Genomic DNA, 18,195 nt, shown 5'->3' with positions numbered 1-18,195 from the left:
GAATGTTACTCAGATGTTAACCAGGAAGGGAGAAGATCTGTTTTCCTCTGAAAAGCTCTCTACTTTATGTCAAGTGCAGTAGGAACTGGAGCACCAGACCCTCCTTCAGAGGGAATGAATCAACCACATGGTCCTTTTCTCCCAAGCTCTCTCAGTGAATGCGTATTTAATAAGCAAGGAGATATGGCCTTCTAGTCAGCATTCTCCTATGATGTAAAGTTTTCCAAGCTCTAAGTAAGTTCCTTTATCACTGATCCATCAAGAAAAAGCAGAGAAGCTGAAGAACTTCAACTAGTCTCTTCTGTGTTAAAGGGGTCCTCTCACACACCCAACACATTCAACTATATTTGTAGAGTTTATAAAGAAATATGAAGTCTGAATCCTGAGGGGTTAAGATGTAACACTAAGGACTGGTGTGAGCTTCCAAGATGCCCAGAAGTACTTTAAAAATGGGGTACTTATAGGTTTATGATCTTCTGTGGATTAGATGACAGCTTATGTGCCATTGGAGATTCAACCATAAGCCATTCTGAAGATGAAACTCGGGTTCCCGAGTGGCCTAAGTACCATGTGGCGTCTTCTCTGTAGTCTGATCAGAGCTGCACAATACATTTTGCATTTGGACATGCCTCCAAAAAGCCTTAGTGCTTCTCTACAGGATGGATGGGTTGTGCCAAAAGGACTGGACACTCAGCAGGGAGACTTCGATGCTAACCTTCCAGCAGCAAGCCTGGAAGAGGGTAGGGTAGAGGGGAATGAGTCAGGTTCTGCAGGAGACAAACAGCACAAATTTTAAATGGAATCAACCTCACTCAACCCCTGCCACAAAAAAGCACAAACAAAACAAACAAAAAATCCCTACAAATAAATTGAAGTCCTCTTTTTTTTTTTTAAGATAGAGTTTGCATCCCACTGGATGTGCGAGATTTGTTCTACCCTGTTCCAGTGTTTGTCTTGAGCACTTTGTATTGCTTTTCCATTTAACACACCTGTGATGTTGATAGAAAAGGCTGACACAAGAGAGCATTAATCTGAAGCTAACTGAGCTGAGACCAGCTAGGTGAGTGAACTTGACTTTGCAGGTGGCACTTCGTAATTCTCTGCTGACTTCTGACAGCTTGAAAGGTGACCAGGTTCGCAGCGTTTCGAAAGGCCGCTATGAATTGAAAGGTGATTCATGTTGGGGAAAACAGGTTGGTAAGTAAGGGGAGGTGGAGGAGGCTTTTGCAGGAAAATAAACCCATGAAGTGAAACATTTCACTTAATTAAGCAGCCCCATTTACAGTGGGGAGATCAAAGGAGAGACGATTTGGATAAGCAAAGAATGCAGTCTATCCCATAAGAGATCAGGTGAAAGAGGAAGATAAGTCTAAAAATAACAAGGGAAACCTGTGCAACCCTCAATGTTTTATGAACACGCTTATTAAAGCAGCAAAACTAACCAGACGGGAGGACAGGGGGAGGCTTTTTGGCAGGCAGTATTTCTCTGTGGTTCAGCCAAGTCCCAATGGGATGGACACCACATCTCAATCAGCCTGTGCACTGGATTAGCAGGAGAAATAAAGGAAGGTGTTTCACTGAAGAAAGGGAGAAAAAGCAACAGAGAGAGAAAAAAAAGATTAAAAAGATCACAGGAGAATCTGAGGGCTTGTAAGGGACCTTTTTAAAAAAAAAAAGCACAAAGAATTCAGGTGCTCAGGGCCATATTCAGATCTAGAGTGGAAAGAGGTGAGACATAAAACTCTTCAAACGGACAAAAGCAACATGCTGGGCTGTTTCTTCTTGTAGCTAAGAAGTGACTCAGACAGCAAGAATCTTACTTTGCTGAATCAGAGCTCTGTTTTGAACCTTTGGCAAATCAGTTAGTAAATATCTAGCTCTACCAAAATATTTGGTGCTGCCTTGGCTAGCAGTTAGAGTCCTATGCTCTGCAGTAGATCAGACTAAGTGTTAATCTGCATCTTTATACACTGACATTCCTCTAAAAATCTGACCTCAATGACATTTACTCACCATCAATGAAATGGGGATGACTCCTGTGTATCCTATCAGCATTTCCAAATTCTGGGCACTATGAGTTGCTCTGATACTGCAATGGTTACAGCTAACTAAATAAGCTAGGAATGTTTTTCCCTCCTAATTCACTGAAAATCTTGTTCAAATGCCTTCTGTGATTACTGGGAGGGCGCTGTGAAAACCCTGCTTCAGAATACAGAACACACTTTAAAGAAAGTCCTTGATGATTTCTTTACCAATGGACAATTTCCTGGGTGAAACCCTAAGAGATGGGAAGAAAACTGGATTTCTTGGCTGGGGACAGCTGCAGATACTCAAGTCCAACTTTTAACCAGTTAAAGAAGATAGAGCAAATCTCCCTCGGTGTTCCAATAGCCCTTTGTTTCGGGGCTGCCCACTACAGATTTCTTCCATCTCTTTTTTTTTTTTTTTTTTTTTGGTTTATTTTCCACCTTCCAAACTGAAATAGACGCGAAGCCTTGCCTCTCTTCGATTCCCATCATTTCCACTTGCTCTTTAGCATCGCTGGGGGAAGCGAGAGGGAAAGAGCCGCGCGTTGTCCATCGCCCACGGAGCGGAGGGCGGTGGGGGGGCTGCCCCGTCCGCCAGGGTGCAGGCTGGCCACGCGCCGTCCTGGGACACCCCCGCCGCCCCCCCGGGACACGGGGCAATGCCGCTGGGCGTTGCGGAGGCATGATGTCATAGGCGTGGCGGGAGTTTATCTGGGATGTAAATTGCCGCAGGAAGCGTTTTGTCAAAATTCCAGTATCGAAGTGGTCGCAGGCTCTCTGGCGAACAGCTTTATTTACTTAGGAGATAAAGGCAGCGGAGCAGAAAGTTAAATTAGGGTAAGCGGTCTCCTGCTTCTGTAGAAACGCTGAAAGGAAGGCAATGCTTCTCTCAAAGCCAAACATCAAAGGAAATGCATTTCCTAGCGTAGCCATTTTTAGACTTCGCCAGTAACTTAAAATGTAAGAAATATAAAATCAGGGCAGTGCTGGCTATGCTAACTGTAGGCAGACCTTAAATTTACCAAATGTTCTAGCAACTTAAAAAAGGGTAGGTTACCCCTCTTTGGCTTTCTTCTGAGCATTCCTGAACCACCTCATAGCTGGCAAGAAATGATGAAATTAATCTTTAAGGAAGAGCATTTCAGCATTCCTGCTGCAGTGTTCTGCAGGGGTGTAGCATGCTGCTGCTTTTACTTGCCTTTGAGAACTGCACTGCTTTTTCAGATCCCAGTCGAAATCTGTTCATAGCCAGAGGTTTGGCATAGCCCATTATAAGATGAGAGCATGGCATGGATCTACTTATTTCGAGACCCTATATTAAACTACTGAGCCTGAAGCATGTTGCAGTCACTAAGACAAAAGATAAATAACTATGCAGCAATACATTTACCTTATCTACATAGCAAATATTATAGATATCTTTCTTCTGAGGGCTTTCTTCAGTAAAATCCACTTTACTTCTCGGTCCTTGGTCAGACAAACTCCTACAGAAAACCACTGAGTATGGAGGTCATAAGGATTTTTATAAGACCATTTTCTCACAGCTGTTATCAGGTGCTTAAAGGAAGCAATTGGAGAGTTAAGGGGTGGCTTATGGAAAATATCCATTTATTTTTAAACTTTCCAACTTTTAAAACACTTGCAAGCATGGCTATTCAAATCAGTGATAAAGATCAGCATTGACATGCTTCAGCATGACATGTTTCCTTCCTTGCGAATCCCAGCTCAACCATGTGATGGCTAATACACTCAAAAATGCAATGAGCTTATGACCCATCTATCTGTGCAGAGTGTTCATCCTTATGGGGCACTCTGAGTTTTTCAAAAGAGTTATTTTAATCTCTTTATATGCCATGGGACCAGCTATTGTTCTCACTGGCACCATTTTTGTACTTAAAACTAAATGCATCTGCACTTCTTGACCAGTAATGGAGTTGCAAATACTTTAAAAAAAAAAAAAAATTAAATGTAATCTTCTTTTCTGGGGCACTGTATATTCTGCACGAGAGAGAGATGCGTAAGCCTACAGTGCCCAAATTGTCTAAATTAGGAGCGCATTTGCTGTAGCAGCGCAGATCCTAGGCAAGCCAAATCGATCTCTAGAGCTGCCCTAGTCTTTTTAGAGAGCGGTGCCCTCTGCCACTCGCCTGCGGTTGAGAGAAGGGAATCAGAGCTCAGGGCCTGACCTGCTGAAGCCTGGGACCACCGAGTGCAGCAAACAGCATGGGCTTGGATCATGCAGTTGGGTCCATTGGAAGGATGATGAAGAAAAAGCAGAGACACAAGGAAATGTGTGAAAACAAGAGCTAAATAAGCTAGATAATGCGGCTTGAAGCAAAGGTTACACCAGTGCTGATATCAGAGAAATCGTGCAGAAACACCCAGATGGCTTCTAGGCAAGGTGCCAGCAGCAGCCCAACCTCAGTAACTCAGTGTTTGGCTGGATTTATGCAGCTGCCTAGTACTAGCTCACTGAATACCTGATCAAGATAATGTAAAGCCATCCTGGATAATATCTGTCTTACACTTAAATCATTGCTCTTTTACATTCTACGTATGAAGAGTTGCTCAAAGTTGTGATGACTGTAAAAAAGTAGATGCATTTTTTGGAAATACCATTTTCTTCCTCAGCTGTAATGTAGGTCCATGCTTTTCCAAATTTAATACCAAGACAGGAGTGGGGGAAGAATTCTTTAATAACTCTTTCAAAATTTTACTCTTTGTTTTGGCCTGATTATTACATCTGAAGTCTAAGAGTTTGGGATTTAGAAGTGTTTCCAGATATTAAACTTCTCTTTTCTTCCGATCACTTATCTTTCATCACATAAAATCTCCAGCAGCTAACTCCTTATTTTACTTCAAAACACAACACATGCACAAACACACAGAATCAATGACCATATCTCAAGGAACGGGATTTTAACAGACACAAAGATACCAGAAATACAAGACTTCAAATAAAATACCTCATCATAACTTAATACTCCATAAAGAAATGCCTTTGGCTTTTTATGAAGTGCTGATGCCTTAGAGGTGATCCCAACAGATAGAAATACAGCTGTACAGTAGGAGACCACAATATGAGAGACAATCAGGAAATAGACAGTCTGAACACAATGTTATCTCAGAGACATGGAAAAATGTATATTTATGTACCTACAGGGTAGGTAGAAGTCTGAGCTGTCAACAGAAGGGAAAGGGTTGAGAGGATAATTTGAAACATCCTGAGTGGAAAATATAAATTACCAATCCGGGGAGGAGTGTGAAGTATGATCGCTTTTGAGTAAAAATAGAAGTATGTAATTAAGGAGACACTTACTGTACCAGGTCTGGGATATGGGATGCGACCTTCGTATTGCACCCACCGATGATCCACACTCTCTTTGTGAGCGTAAGGGCCATTGAAAACAGCTCTGATATCTGCCATGCTGTACACGCAAACTGCAGAGCCTTTGAAGACAGAGCTGAAAAAGAAGATGGGTTGATATGCATATTGCAAACACCGCTTCAGTGCATGCCTCATCCAGTGAATTAACTAATTCCACAGAGTCTAATGGGGTTTGGATCAGTCCTACACCTGAGAGCTGATATAAGTGGTGCTAAATAACAGACAATGTGTACAGGTCTGATAAGTACAGATATTTAATGTCACTGTCATTACTGTTCAAAGCTTTGCTTGGTGAAACCTGGACTTAGCCTTTGGGACCACTCCATAGACCACCATTTTTTTCTAGTGGCTGACAGTTTCCAGCTATCATTTATTAGCTATTTTGATTAGAATTTTCTGCAAATGGAGGACATTCCTTTACATTGTGTTCACAACTGGAAGTCCATATATTAGTGATATTACAGGTGATGTGCCTGAGAATTACAAGTTGCACTGGACAGACAATAGAAAGGAATAGAAATAAACATTTATTTCTTTTCCTGTGTCTTTTTCCTTTTTTTTAACGTACTTTTCTAAAAAAACCCCAAACAGTTCAGTTTTCCAAAGAACACCATGCCAGGTTTTTAAGTGGCATGCACCTTAGTTACTCCATATGCCATTTCATTCATTGTGCAACATTTCATTCAATTTTAAATATTTCATGCAGTTATATATTCTATGGAGCCACTGTGTGGCTGCTTCTGAGTTAAGGAGTGCCTTGGCAATTCTTCATTGCACTCATACTCTTCAGCATTTGGCTATTCCTTATTATTTACACTTAATTCAAAGGTTCTGGAGACAAAAGAAAGAATTATTTATTTCCTTTCTGACAATTCTAGATAGAGCAGCTCACTATTGCAGCTGAGAGGTTCATTAATTAGTTATTCTATCCCCTTGAGATAAAGACAGGTTATTCTTCCATCTTCCTGTCTATAAAAACACTGAAATATCACTTTAGAGCATAGTGGGTTTTGATCCTAAGAAACAGCTGATATCAAGTTGTTGCTTACAGAAATAATGCTTCATGACAATGATTTGTCTTAAATAGTAACTATTGGTTGCTCAATAAATATGATTGAAATTTGCAAATTCAACTAGATGAGGTTGAAATAAACTAGCATGCTTTTGATTGTTAAATTTTCATTATTTTTTACAATCATTCTCAAAAGTCAAGCACACAAAAGTTTAGGGACATAATTTATTATTTCCATTTCTGAAAATATTGTCCTTAGTGACTACAGCCCCAATACTGCAAACCTTGTTCAAGCAGTCTCTCACTGCTCTCAGGAATTGGGATCTGGTAATAGAAGGGTTTAATAAAAGGCCTGAGTAAGATCTTCAGCATTTGTTTCCACAGGCAAACGTGATCCTAACGCATACCTTGTTGTAGTGAATACTCCATATACAAGCGGGTTTCTCTCGTCTCGTGTAGAAAGTAAGAATATATCTTCTGCAATGGGAAAAATGCTTTTTTTTAATTAAACAGCCACTGAATATTTCTGCATTTACCATTTATAATTTGGAGATTTGTAAATATATAAAAAAACTTTATTTTTGTCTGAATTTTAATTTCTGCCATGTGAATTTCTGCTAATATTCTGAAGTTTTTCCATTTGCAGATAGCTTGTTTTTTTATAAAGAATCAGATTTTCACTTTCCAGTTTTTGGAGTGAAAGGGTAAAACCCCATATTTCTGATCAGACTAATTCCAGTTAAAATCAGGGACTTCTGATAACAGTCACAGATATTACCAGCACTGTTTGCAAGAGGAGTAAAATCAGAACAAGACAAAGTGCTTCTACAAACAACAAAAAAACCCCAAGCAATACTGGTGTTAAAATAGACCACTAAAGATAAATCAACTTACGCAGCTCATCAAAATGTGTGTCTGCTCCTTCAGGACCAGGTATCGAACACACAAGCCTGGCTTTCAGAAAAGTAGTCCATTTGTTTATTAGGCTCCTTTGACCTCCCATATCATTCTAATAAAAATATAATTAAAAGACTTAAGTATTAAACAAATAAGAAGAGTTTCAACATGTGATATTCGATGGTAGCACAGTATTGACTGTGCTTCTTCAGTCTGATTCCACAGTTTGATCTTACCATAACAACGACAAAGTCTTTTTTTTGCCTTTTTTTTTTTTTTTCTAAAAGCTGTTATAAGTAGCTCCAGTAGTCACTTCTCAGCTCAGAGAGTGGGCAACTCAAATTTCCTAATTATACCCAAATCTGTTTGCAAAGTTCTCTCACCAGCTCTACAGCTGGAATGCTGCGAAAACATACGTCTCTATCATGTGATTTCTTGTTCTCTGTGATGCTAATTTTTGCAAACAGTTGCTCTTCAAGAATTCTTTACAAACCTAATAATAATACAGAACATTTTGGATAGCTTTCTCAAAAAAGAAAAACTATACTCATCAGCAGTTCTTGCAATGTAAATACTAGGCTGTTTGTTTTGTGTACATAGTACAAAGATACACGCATTCCAGGGAAAACCAGTCATATTATTTTAATAATAATTGTTATGGAAATATCAGTCTATCCCCCACAAAAGGGATTTTTTTCTTTTTCCAGTTATTTTCCTATGGGTTTCCAAGATATGAGCATACTTGCCAAATATCCTTCAGTCACTGGAGAGAGAAAAAAATCTATAAAGGGTCACTCGAAATTTTAATTACCCTTCTGAAGGGTAGGTGTCCTTCTACTGACTTGGATCAGTAGAGGGGTGTGGTGAGAGTGGATCTTAGAAGACAGTTTTAAATTTTAAGAAGCTGGAAGTAGGAGTTTGCTTAGAAGTTTACCTCCTTCCATTCAGTACATGAAAAATCTAATGAATGACATTTATCTGTCTCCTTTGGCCCTGAATAACAGATCTATTTAGGTTCTGCAATGTTATTTAGGCCCCAATTTTTTTCATGCTGAAAACTGTAAGGGCAATGATATTGCAGCAGGAACCAAGAATTCAAACACTTAAGAGAAATGTTATCAACAACAGTAGTATCCCAGCTATAGGTTCTGAATTACCCCATGAAGGTGCCTACTTCTTTTCATTTATAAACTCAAGCTTAGGGGATCTGGGCTGTAAACTTAAGCACCACAAATTTAGTCATTAATATCATCCTCTACGGATTCATTAGGAGAAATCACTTTTTTGTTAATTGGCTTTGCAACTCTGAAGGTATAGAACCAGCCATTAGGAAACACTGGGTGGTGGAAATTACGTGGTATTTCCATAGATTGTTTTTGGCTCTTCAGGGCTGTATCATAAATATTAAAGGCATTCAGAAAGATGGTTTTAAGTGCTGCAATTCACTTCACAAGGAGTAACACTTCTCTGGTAATGCACTCTAACCATTTTCCCATTTCACGTACTTGCTACTTTTAAATAGGTTAGCTCAGTTGGAAATGATTCCTGTTAATCTATCGCCTTTGGAACTCCGGTTCTTACAATAATTGCTACCTCCTCTCTTGATTTCCTGAGGTCCTGCCAAGCCTGAAGCTTTGCATCTAGCCAACAGATTTATTACAAAGGTGTCAAAATTAGCAGCCTGAAGCCAATAGGAAAAAGAAGCTCTGCATGTGTGTGTTCTGTTCAAAGGCAGAGCAGATAAACTTTGCAGTGTAATTAAAACCAAACAATTACAAAGATGCAACAAAGAATCTTAAAAAGCAAGAAGCGTTAAGCTTTTCCTTCCTCTGGCAATTCGGATTAGCTAAGCAATTCTCACGTTGCAGGGCTTCTACTTTGATTTCTGGTGGATGCGGTGCAGCATCACAGGAGATGAGATGTCTCTAACTGCCTGGCTAGGATCAGAAAGAGGGGAGGAAGCAAGATGTGATGGCACTGGAATGGAAAAATCACCCTTGTCTGGCTCCTGCTCCTGTCATCGCAGGCGTTCAGCTTCTGCAAGACATGGGAAAATACGTACTTGTGTTTTACCACTCTTGCATCGTGATCCAACACAGCATTTTCACAAATGCTTATTTTAATATATCAGTAGTTCCACTGAGTTCCTAAAGAGTAGTGTGAACCAAATACTGTGCTCAAAGGAAGCAGTCTTAGCAAGGGCTATGTGCTTTAAAGTATAAGATTCCACTGGATTTAAGATGTATCCATATTTCCTCACTCTCAAGCCAGGACACGATGTTAACCATGTTACTTGAATTTAAGAGGCATTAGAACAGACATTCACTAGGTGTGCCTTACATATCCAAAAGTTGCCAATAACACTGTACAGTTTATAAAGGAGCAAGGGGAATTCAACGACCAGCCAGCACCCCATGATCTACCAAGTCCTTCTGATGCCAGAGAGTGACAAATTTATGGTGCAGAAATGGAGAGACTGAAAAGACCTTTCACTGATTTACACAGTTGCACATATAATATGCTGACATACCCTCCAACATGCTTCTTCCTACTGCCATGGCTGAATGAAACAAAATGTACCTTTTATTAGAAGGATGTTTTTGTTTGTGTTTTTGGGGGGTTTCGGGGCGGGGGGGTTGGTTAGCAGCCATATAGTACTCTTCAATTCTTTATGTCATCTCTTAATAATAATGTCTTTGCTTTCCTTATAAGTGCCCCGAATTCACTGACTGAGAAAGTGCAGGAATTAACAAAGGCCATGCCGATTTTATCTACAGGGAGAATTAGCTTAACTCTGGCCAAGGAGATTCAAAAACTATTAATAATATAAGCATGCCTTTGCTCCTGGACTCTCAAGTAGTAGTAGTCCTATTAAGATCTGGGAATCTCCATCTTTTGCAGAAAATGCACTCCTTCCTTCCTAACACTAATTTCTGGTGCATATCAGGTCAGTCTCTGACACGTCTTGAGGTTTCAGGTGCTGGAGAACATGCAATTATATTTCTTTCCTTCAGACCATGTTGGCATGAACTCATTAGCTTTGCATCATATCTGCCTACTCTGTTGCAGATTCCTTGGACCTTCATAGTTCATGATTATTGGCCTCTAAGAGGCTGGACAAAGGACATATTGGCCCAAAATCTTTTTGAGACTAGACTGCTACAGAAAGAAGACAGTTTCTTCTGTGGAAAAGATTATTTAATAATAGGTCTGTGATGAATCGCTGACATGCTCAAATGCTGTGAGCTGGATGTAGAGCATGACGTTAATATAATAAGATGTACAGCCTGGGCAGTCAGTGGATTAGAAAAAATGGATGGATCAGAGAAGATCATCAAAGCAAAGGCCAGTCAGCGCATAGGTGAACAGAAATAAGAATTCAACACAAAGTTACAGAATTCTAAAACCACTGGACTGATTTACACCCAGCAAGGTTTTGCCTCAACCCCGCTGGAAGTGTGTGGTAAACTGGATGCACTGAAGTGATTTTGGGCGAGAGATACTAGTACTGAAGACAAAGAACGTTAAATATTTCAGGTAGGTGAGACAAGAAGACAAGATAAATTTAACTGCTGAGAGAAGGGGAAGGCAGCATGAGCAAGCCTTTCATTCCAAAAATATGGCTAATCCACTTGTAACAGATGAGCAGCCACGAGTATCTGAAATCTTATCTCCCAAAATATCACTTCTAAGCACACTGGATTAGCAGCATTTACTATAAACTCCGTTACAGTACAGGTGAAGGCACTTAGGACTGCATATTTCTTTCTGAATATAAATAAAGGTTTAATTAGCACTTATTGCTTTGTAATCTCACAAGCTGTAATAGATACCAACACTTCCGCCTGAAATACCTTCTTTTTAACAGAAAGAAGTGCCTGTAAAATCTTGGTTACTTGTGTTTGCCTGAGTTAGAGATTTAGGTAATTGCCAACTAGAAGGTGGGCAGTTCAATCTGTCACCTGTTGAGGAAATATTACCAAAAAATATCACAAAGATTTAAACAGAGAAATTATCTAGATAAATGGGGGAGTAATCCAATATAATTTTAATAAATCAGGCAGACTTTTGTTCTACAGAAATCCTAAAATTTCAACCGTTTTCAATGAACTGGTTCTAAAAAATAATTTGTTGGAGTGAGAAATCAGGTTTCTACCAAACTACATTAAGAATTCAAATATCTGATGTACAACTTCAGTGAGTGCAGGTAAGTGTATGGCTTTCTGACATGCAGGAATGTCTGACATGCTGTTTAAATGCCACAATGTAAAATCTGTGAGATAAATTAAGGTCATATCATATGCCTTGCTTGGAAGACTTCCATGGAAATCTCAGTTTTCTGATCTGCAATTTATGTATAACAGCAAAACAACAGGTTTTTCAAACCCTTCAGTTAAAGATAAGTTTATCATGAAAATAAAAAAATTAGAAAAAATATTGCTCTATGAACAAATTATTTAAAAATCAATTTATATTAAAGACTTTGTTGTATCTATTTTCTATTCTATCATAGCTTATATATTAAATAAATGTAGCTTCACTAAAATGCACATTTTTGAATCCAGTAGGCAGGAAAACAGATGGCAACAAAGCTAAAGAACATCTGCATCTTTGGGGTTTAAAATGTCTTATTTGTTTGTAAGTAACAGTGACAAATTGAACATTAGAACAAAAAGTGCAGTTTTCTGAAAATCAATCAACATCAAAGATGTCAAACACTGTGATTCATAAAACTTTAAAGACAGTAATTATCTTGAACAGCCTCTTAAAAAAAAAAAAAAAAAGGACAATGAGTGGAATTTCTAGAAGCAGGTTATTAATTAGAGCCAGTGGCAAGATGTGCGGAAGGACCATCCAAAGTGAATTCCTGGCCTGAATAAAAAGAAATGCTGGAGAACAGAGAGAAAAAGTGCTGAAATTGCAAAAGGCCCTGGAGCCCTTCTCCTGTGTGAAGCCCAGCTACATTACAAGGCCACCAGCAACAAATGGCATCCCCTGCAGCAAAGCCTTTTATTATGGAAAAAAAAAACAACCTTTCTAGCAGACTTTATAAGTGGAGAAAGAGCCAACAATCTTCTTCGGGCTTCTGTCTTCAAATTAATAGTTCTTTTTTTAATTATTTCATTTTACTTTGCATATTCTTGCCCTACCCACCTCTGTTAGGTACTGACCTAACACAGGAAAGTAAGATTTCCTCCTTTAGGAATTCAGGTTCAAAATTTCTTGTCCAAACCATACTGATGTAAGATGAAAGATTCCTCCCATGATTTCATCAGGCTGTGGGTCAGATCCAAAAACATCAAGCAACACATGAAGTGAGACTTGAGAGAGGATAAAAATACACTTGCAATGTAAACAAGAGAAAGGAGGCACGTGCCATTTTAGATCTGTGACTGCTCTGCTATGGATACCTTGAGTAAACTTGGGAAAGTCATTTCACCTCTGTGCCTGCAGTCCCCATCTGACAGCGAGGGGTGACTCTGTCTAGTAATTCTGCTGTTTTTGTGAGATTACAGAACCTTTCGTGGGGAAAGTTTCTTATTATAGGATTGCATATTGCTTCATATAGGACAGCACCAATGCCTCTGGACACTGCGGATATTGCTAGTGTGTAATACTTCTGCTGCTTGAACCAGTTGATCCAAAGATGAGGATTTGAGTGGGACTCAGCCTCACGTACTACATGCTTACTCACAGCGACATGCTTTATCAAGTCTAACCTGGCAGAATGATGCAATTCTTCAGCCTACAGACTGTGCCTTGCAAGTTCTCTACCACCGCAGTAGCATTTGCACACAATCAGACAACAGAACTAAAGGTGCAAACACACACAGACCCCTGATCGGAACTGCGTAGAGTTGCACATCACCTCAACAAGAATGCCTGGAATAAACTCAGCCCTCCTGATTTCCAGGGTGATGCATCAGCCTGGTATCTCTACAGTGCTCCTCAGACCATCAGAGTGCAGGCTGTGTGCCCTTTATCTTCTCCAAAAGGATAATCAGAAGTTCCTCTAGATTTGTGTGGCTTGGACATTAAGCTTTTCCATAGGCAAACCTGTTTTCAGAGAATTATTCTGTGGTAATTTTTCACATCTTTCTTGAGAGCTCAATACCATCACAACTTGAAACAGAAAACTCATAGTCTAGAGCACAGAAGTGCAAAACCCCAGACTGCTTTTTGGTCCCTGGGACTTGTAATTTCTGAACACTTTCTGAAATCATCATCCGTCACAGTCCAGAGACTAACTCACAGCTTGTCCTGGCTTCCTGCTTATTTTCCCCATCAGGAGACAGAGGCATCGTGTCAGGCACTAAAGGGTCCTCATCATTAGCGCAGTATATTTACTGATCTCATAACCTGTCACTGCTCTGTACTGGCTGGCTTCATTCCCTTAGTGTAAACCACACTGCTTGTTGCAAAAGGAATTGGAGAGGCTAAATAGTATCTTCTACAGACTAAGATTATAAGGCTGTGGACCAAATCATTCATTGAGCTCTGTGCACGTCCAAAGTTGTTTGCACAACCAGGGTCAAATATAGATCTCAAAACCAAAACAAACAGAAAAGCTAAACATTTGACTCAACCCATGCCCTTGCCTATCTAGACAGCAGGATTAGGGACGAAGGGCACGCATATCTGTAGTCACCAGCATGCAGGAGTGCCGTGGCTACTGTTGAGCCCGCTTTTGGCGTCCTCAGCTGAAATGAGTAAATGCCCAGCAGGACTGAACCACAGAAGCCTTTGGCATGAAACCAGAATGAAGTTCAAGTAGCTGAATGTATGGCAGGATGACCCAGTGTCATTGGAAATCTGACATGAGACCTATGGGTAAGGATGCCACTTTGGGCATTCACATATTTCTAGGCATGAAGACAATGGGAAAGAGGGTCTTTATCGCAACCATAGCAAAAACTACAAGACTGTAGGCCACATTTGCTGTGGAAAAGCCCTCTGTCTGAACTATGAGTGAGAGAAACAGTGGTTTAGCTTTGAGTTCCTGCTCCTCAAGCAGATTTGTTGTTATTTCATTCAGAATGGCAGTGTACCCACATTAAGCATGCATAACTGTTTGGTTCACTACAGAAAATGTTGATTTCTATTTTGAAAAGTATTTAAACATCACACCTAGAGGTTTCTACTGAATTATTTTTGGATGGGCTCCAAACTGGAAAATCTAACTATACAGCAAAGAAAAATTCTGGACTGTTACTAAGCATACCATGAAAAAAACAAAAGCCAGAAACTAACAGGTTCAGGTAAAGACAGGGAGATGATAACAGCAAGTCTGAATGTGGCTTGGGACAAATGAAATAGTAAAATTAAGCATCATTTTACTACAAGGCCATTCAGCAGTCCTGCTAAGATTACCTCCAATGGGTTTGCTAGTATTAAGAACATTCCCCCAAACTGTTCAAAGGCTGCCACAAAGTAGATGTTCTCTACTATATCCATCATTAGGCTGTTCACTCCAATTTCAATGGAAATTTGAAGTGAGAAAAGGGTGATGGCTGAACTAATAAAATATGTTAAGGAATTCTGAGGAAAACCTACCTTAAATTTTGAGTATAATCTGTTAATGGTTTATTCCAGTGTGTTTGATTTGCCTTTACCTGTGTCTCATCTGAACTTTCATATATACTTAATATAAATTATATGATATAAATACATAAAAAGGATATAAAAAGACAGAGAAAAAAAAACAAAGAACAAAACCTTCAGGTTATGAAATGTAACATTCCTGATCATGCAGCTACAGGCAAGTCAAGTGACTAGATGGATCGTGCAATGAATGTCAAATAGGAGATCAGTGTTTATATGGTTTGAATGCATTGAGAGCATTGTGAAACTGAAGCAGTGTGAGATGCAGCGCTGGGATAGGCTGGTTTCTTTCTGAACAAATAGGCCTGAATTTGCCATTCAGAGTCTCACATTCTTAAGTCAGAATGCCTTGATTTTCACATTCCCGGGACCCAGTAGGGCACAGCTCCCTTTATAGTCAGTGGAAAATATGTGCTTCAAAGAGTGATTTGGGTTAAAGGTGGAAGGAGTCTTCCTCTGAAAAATAGTCATCTGCCTCTATTGATTGAAGTGAATGCCTGATAATTACTTTCCTTGCTTAGATACATAGAAGTGCCTGAAGTCACTAGTGTGGGACAGTACGACCACAGTATTGACAACACAGGTTGAGAGCTAGGTAAGCATGAGACCAAAATACAAAGGTAGATCAACATCTTACAGAGTCCTTTAGAATTTAACGTCCTGAAACATCTGAACTGTAGACTGTGGTACATTTTCATATTAAATGTACTGATATGAAAAAACACAGGAAGCTAATTTTGTCACATCAGAAAATTTCCAAAATCACAAAGTCATTATTTGCTACTCTTAGAGATATTTGAACATCTGAATGAAAGCATTCTGTAGTCAGGGACTTTGGATTAGACATAGGAACTCCACTCCAATTAACTCTGCAGGCTTCCCACTTTCAAGCCCGTGGGTTACTGACAGCATCTTCTGCAATGGCTCTCTCTGGCAGCTAGGATGATTTCCAGAGTTTGCTTCAGAGGTTGTGCAGCTGCATTTCCATAATCCAGTTTTTAAAGCTCTGTCTTGACACTGCAATTTCTTTTTCATTTTCCCTGAGGCTCAGTAAATTTCAGTCACACCTCTTTATATATAAGCATAACTTACATATTTTTGCTTCATCTGCAAATCATGATTTCCCCCCTCAAAAACCCCACCAATTGTATTGTTGAAACACACCCATGAGGGACCAAAATATACAAAACTTCCTATACTCAGGCCTGTACCCTTGCCAATAAGGAAAGTTGGACCAAAAGACCTGACAAAGCCTGATGTTCTATCTCTTAATTCATCACAGTTAGAAGCAGATACTACATGGAACTGGCCTGTCTCCAACACATCAGCCCTTAAAATGAAATCATCTTGATGAGCATCTGTTTTTCTACATAATTTGAAAACTTTCAAATGGCACATTATATTCAAGTATCAAATTTGGAAGTCCAAGATGAGTTGGCTGCTGAAAGACCCACTGCTGCAAAGATGCTCAACGGGCAAATGAGGGCCACAGTTTTTCTAGGGATGACATTTTTGAAGTGGTTTTAATCATTATCATTGAGAAATTAAAAAAAAAAAAAAGAAAAAAAAACAACAAAAACCCCATTACCCATGGTTAGCATTGTGGCTAGGCAATATTATGGTGACAAAGAAAGTATGTAAGCATGTAATAAGCAGTAAAATCTCGTCTGGAATGAGTTGCCTCCAGAACTGGAAGCAGGATAGCTGCATGATCATGGCTCCGAGCCCAGACTAATTAGCCCTGCTGAGAACATGTTAACATGGCTATTTCGCTTCCGGGACCCAGGCTAATACGGCTGAATGGTAAAGCATTACACTATGCGGACAACTCAAATGGTTTTGGAGATAGATCAATTATCTACACAGTGATGCATTACACAATATAGAAATACAAAGAATGTTAATGACCCAGTTACCCCTAGTCACATTAAAGGCATGGCTAGACTATTTCCAGGACAAGAAAAACACCTCCTAACTTTTACACACAAGCAGCCCCACGGCAGAGCCCACCGGAGACCCTGGACTCAGAGTCGTGGAGGAATAGCTCCCTCCTGCCATTCCGGGAATACAAATTGCCTGAAAGCACCAGACGGGAGGCAAGGTCATAGCCTTGAACTCTGCTCATGTTCATGGCTTTGGAAATAAATCACATCACCCAAAGGTGGAATGCAGGGTGTGTCCTGGGCTCTCGACTCAGGAGCTCTTAAAATGATTACATTCCAGTGTGTTTAGAAAGCACAGTTTAACCAAGAGGGCTGTGCCTAATTGCTATATCCTCATCCCCAGGTACAGCATGGTATATATGAGGGTGGAATGGCATACCAAAAAAAAAAGACAAAGAGCTCACTTGTTCCCACTAGAACAAAGGCCGCTTCTGGATACAGAACACTTTAGGAAATATGGGAAAACATCAGGGGCCAAAGTCTGATTTCCTGGCAGTTGAGGTCTCGGAAATCAGTCTCTAAGACTGCAGGCCGTAACTTTTGCAATACATCACCAAAACTGTTAAAGAGAAGCTTGTAACACAGCAAATGCTAACCGCTCTAATAATAAACAGGATTTTCATACTGCAGCAGAGAGACTACTGCTTTTGGCTAATTTCCACTCCATTCCAATAGAACGAGTTTGTAACTATGAGAAAATGTGTTTCTATATAGAAAACAAATAAACAAAAACCCCAACAACCTTCCTTCCTCTCCAAAAACTTTCTGTGGACTCCTGTAAGTTAGGATTTTTATTTCTCACTTTATTTGAGTGGGGAAAATAGGAGGGAAACCTAGGTCTTCTCTAAGGCTATCTTTGTGCGTATGTGAGGCTGTCCTGAAATAGAATTAACAATTCCGTCATCATTTTGTGGTGGATATGAATACAAAAATGTGGCTGACTTGTTACTTGACTGCAGAGGGCACAGTGCATGGATGCTGCAATTTTTGTTTGAAAATCTGGCTCAGTGTGTAATGATTGTGTCATGTCTTTAGCTGATGCAGACTGGTTCGGCAGTAGGGGCTTGAAGAAAATGTAGCTGTGAAAGCTTATGCCTGTGTTTCTAGAAACAGAAATACATGGGTCCATGGTCTTAAGAAGTTAAGGTTTGCATGATCATGTAATATACATTTGTGTATCTTTATGAGTTTTGAAAAAAACCCACACATTGCTGGCTAATCTTTAATAGTATTTTTTTTCTTTTTACTTATGACCTTACTTGAAAAGAAAATAAACCCAACAGATTACACTTAATGTAAGTAGGAGCATACCATAAGTAGTATCAG

The 18,195-nt window shown here is 39.6% G+C and overlaps 1 protein-coding gene across 8 annotated transcripts in view; it reads right to left on the bottom strand.

Annotated features, from left to right (window-relative positions):
• Positions 1 to 18,195, bottom strand: part of SEMA3D (semaphorin 3D) — a 147,335-nt gene that overhangs the window by 33,560 nt on the left and 95,580 nt on the right. For all 8 annotated transcript variants that reach the window (XM_030014225.2, XM_041123965.1, XM_030014223.2 and 5 more), the window contains exons 9-11: positions 7,322 to 7,436; positions 6,835 to 6,904; positions 5,347 to 5,491 (exon numbers count right to left, since the gene is read on the bottom strand). In XM_030014225.2, the coding sequence (XP_029870085.1) occupies positions 5,347 to 5,491; positions 6,835 to 6,904; positions 7,322 to 7,436 (330 nt within the window). The remainder of the gene's footprint in view (positions 1 to 5,346; positions 5,492 to 6,834; positions 6,905 to 7,321; positions 7,437 to 18,195) is intronic.

This window comes from Aquila chrysaetos, chromosome 5 (genome assembly GCF_900496995.4).
Source record: "Aquila chrysaetos chrysaetos chromosome 5, bAquChr1.4, whole genome shotgun sequence".
Taxonomy (NCBI): domain Eukaryota; kingdom Metazoa; phylum Chordata; class Aves; order Accipitriformes; family Accipitridae; genus Aquila; species Aquila chrysaetos.
Note: the sequence above shows the minus strand (reverse complement) of the source record. Positions and strands in the feature narration are given on the sequence as shown.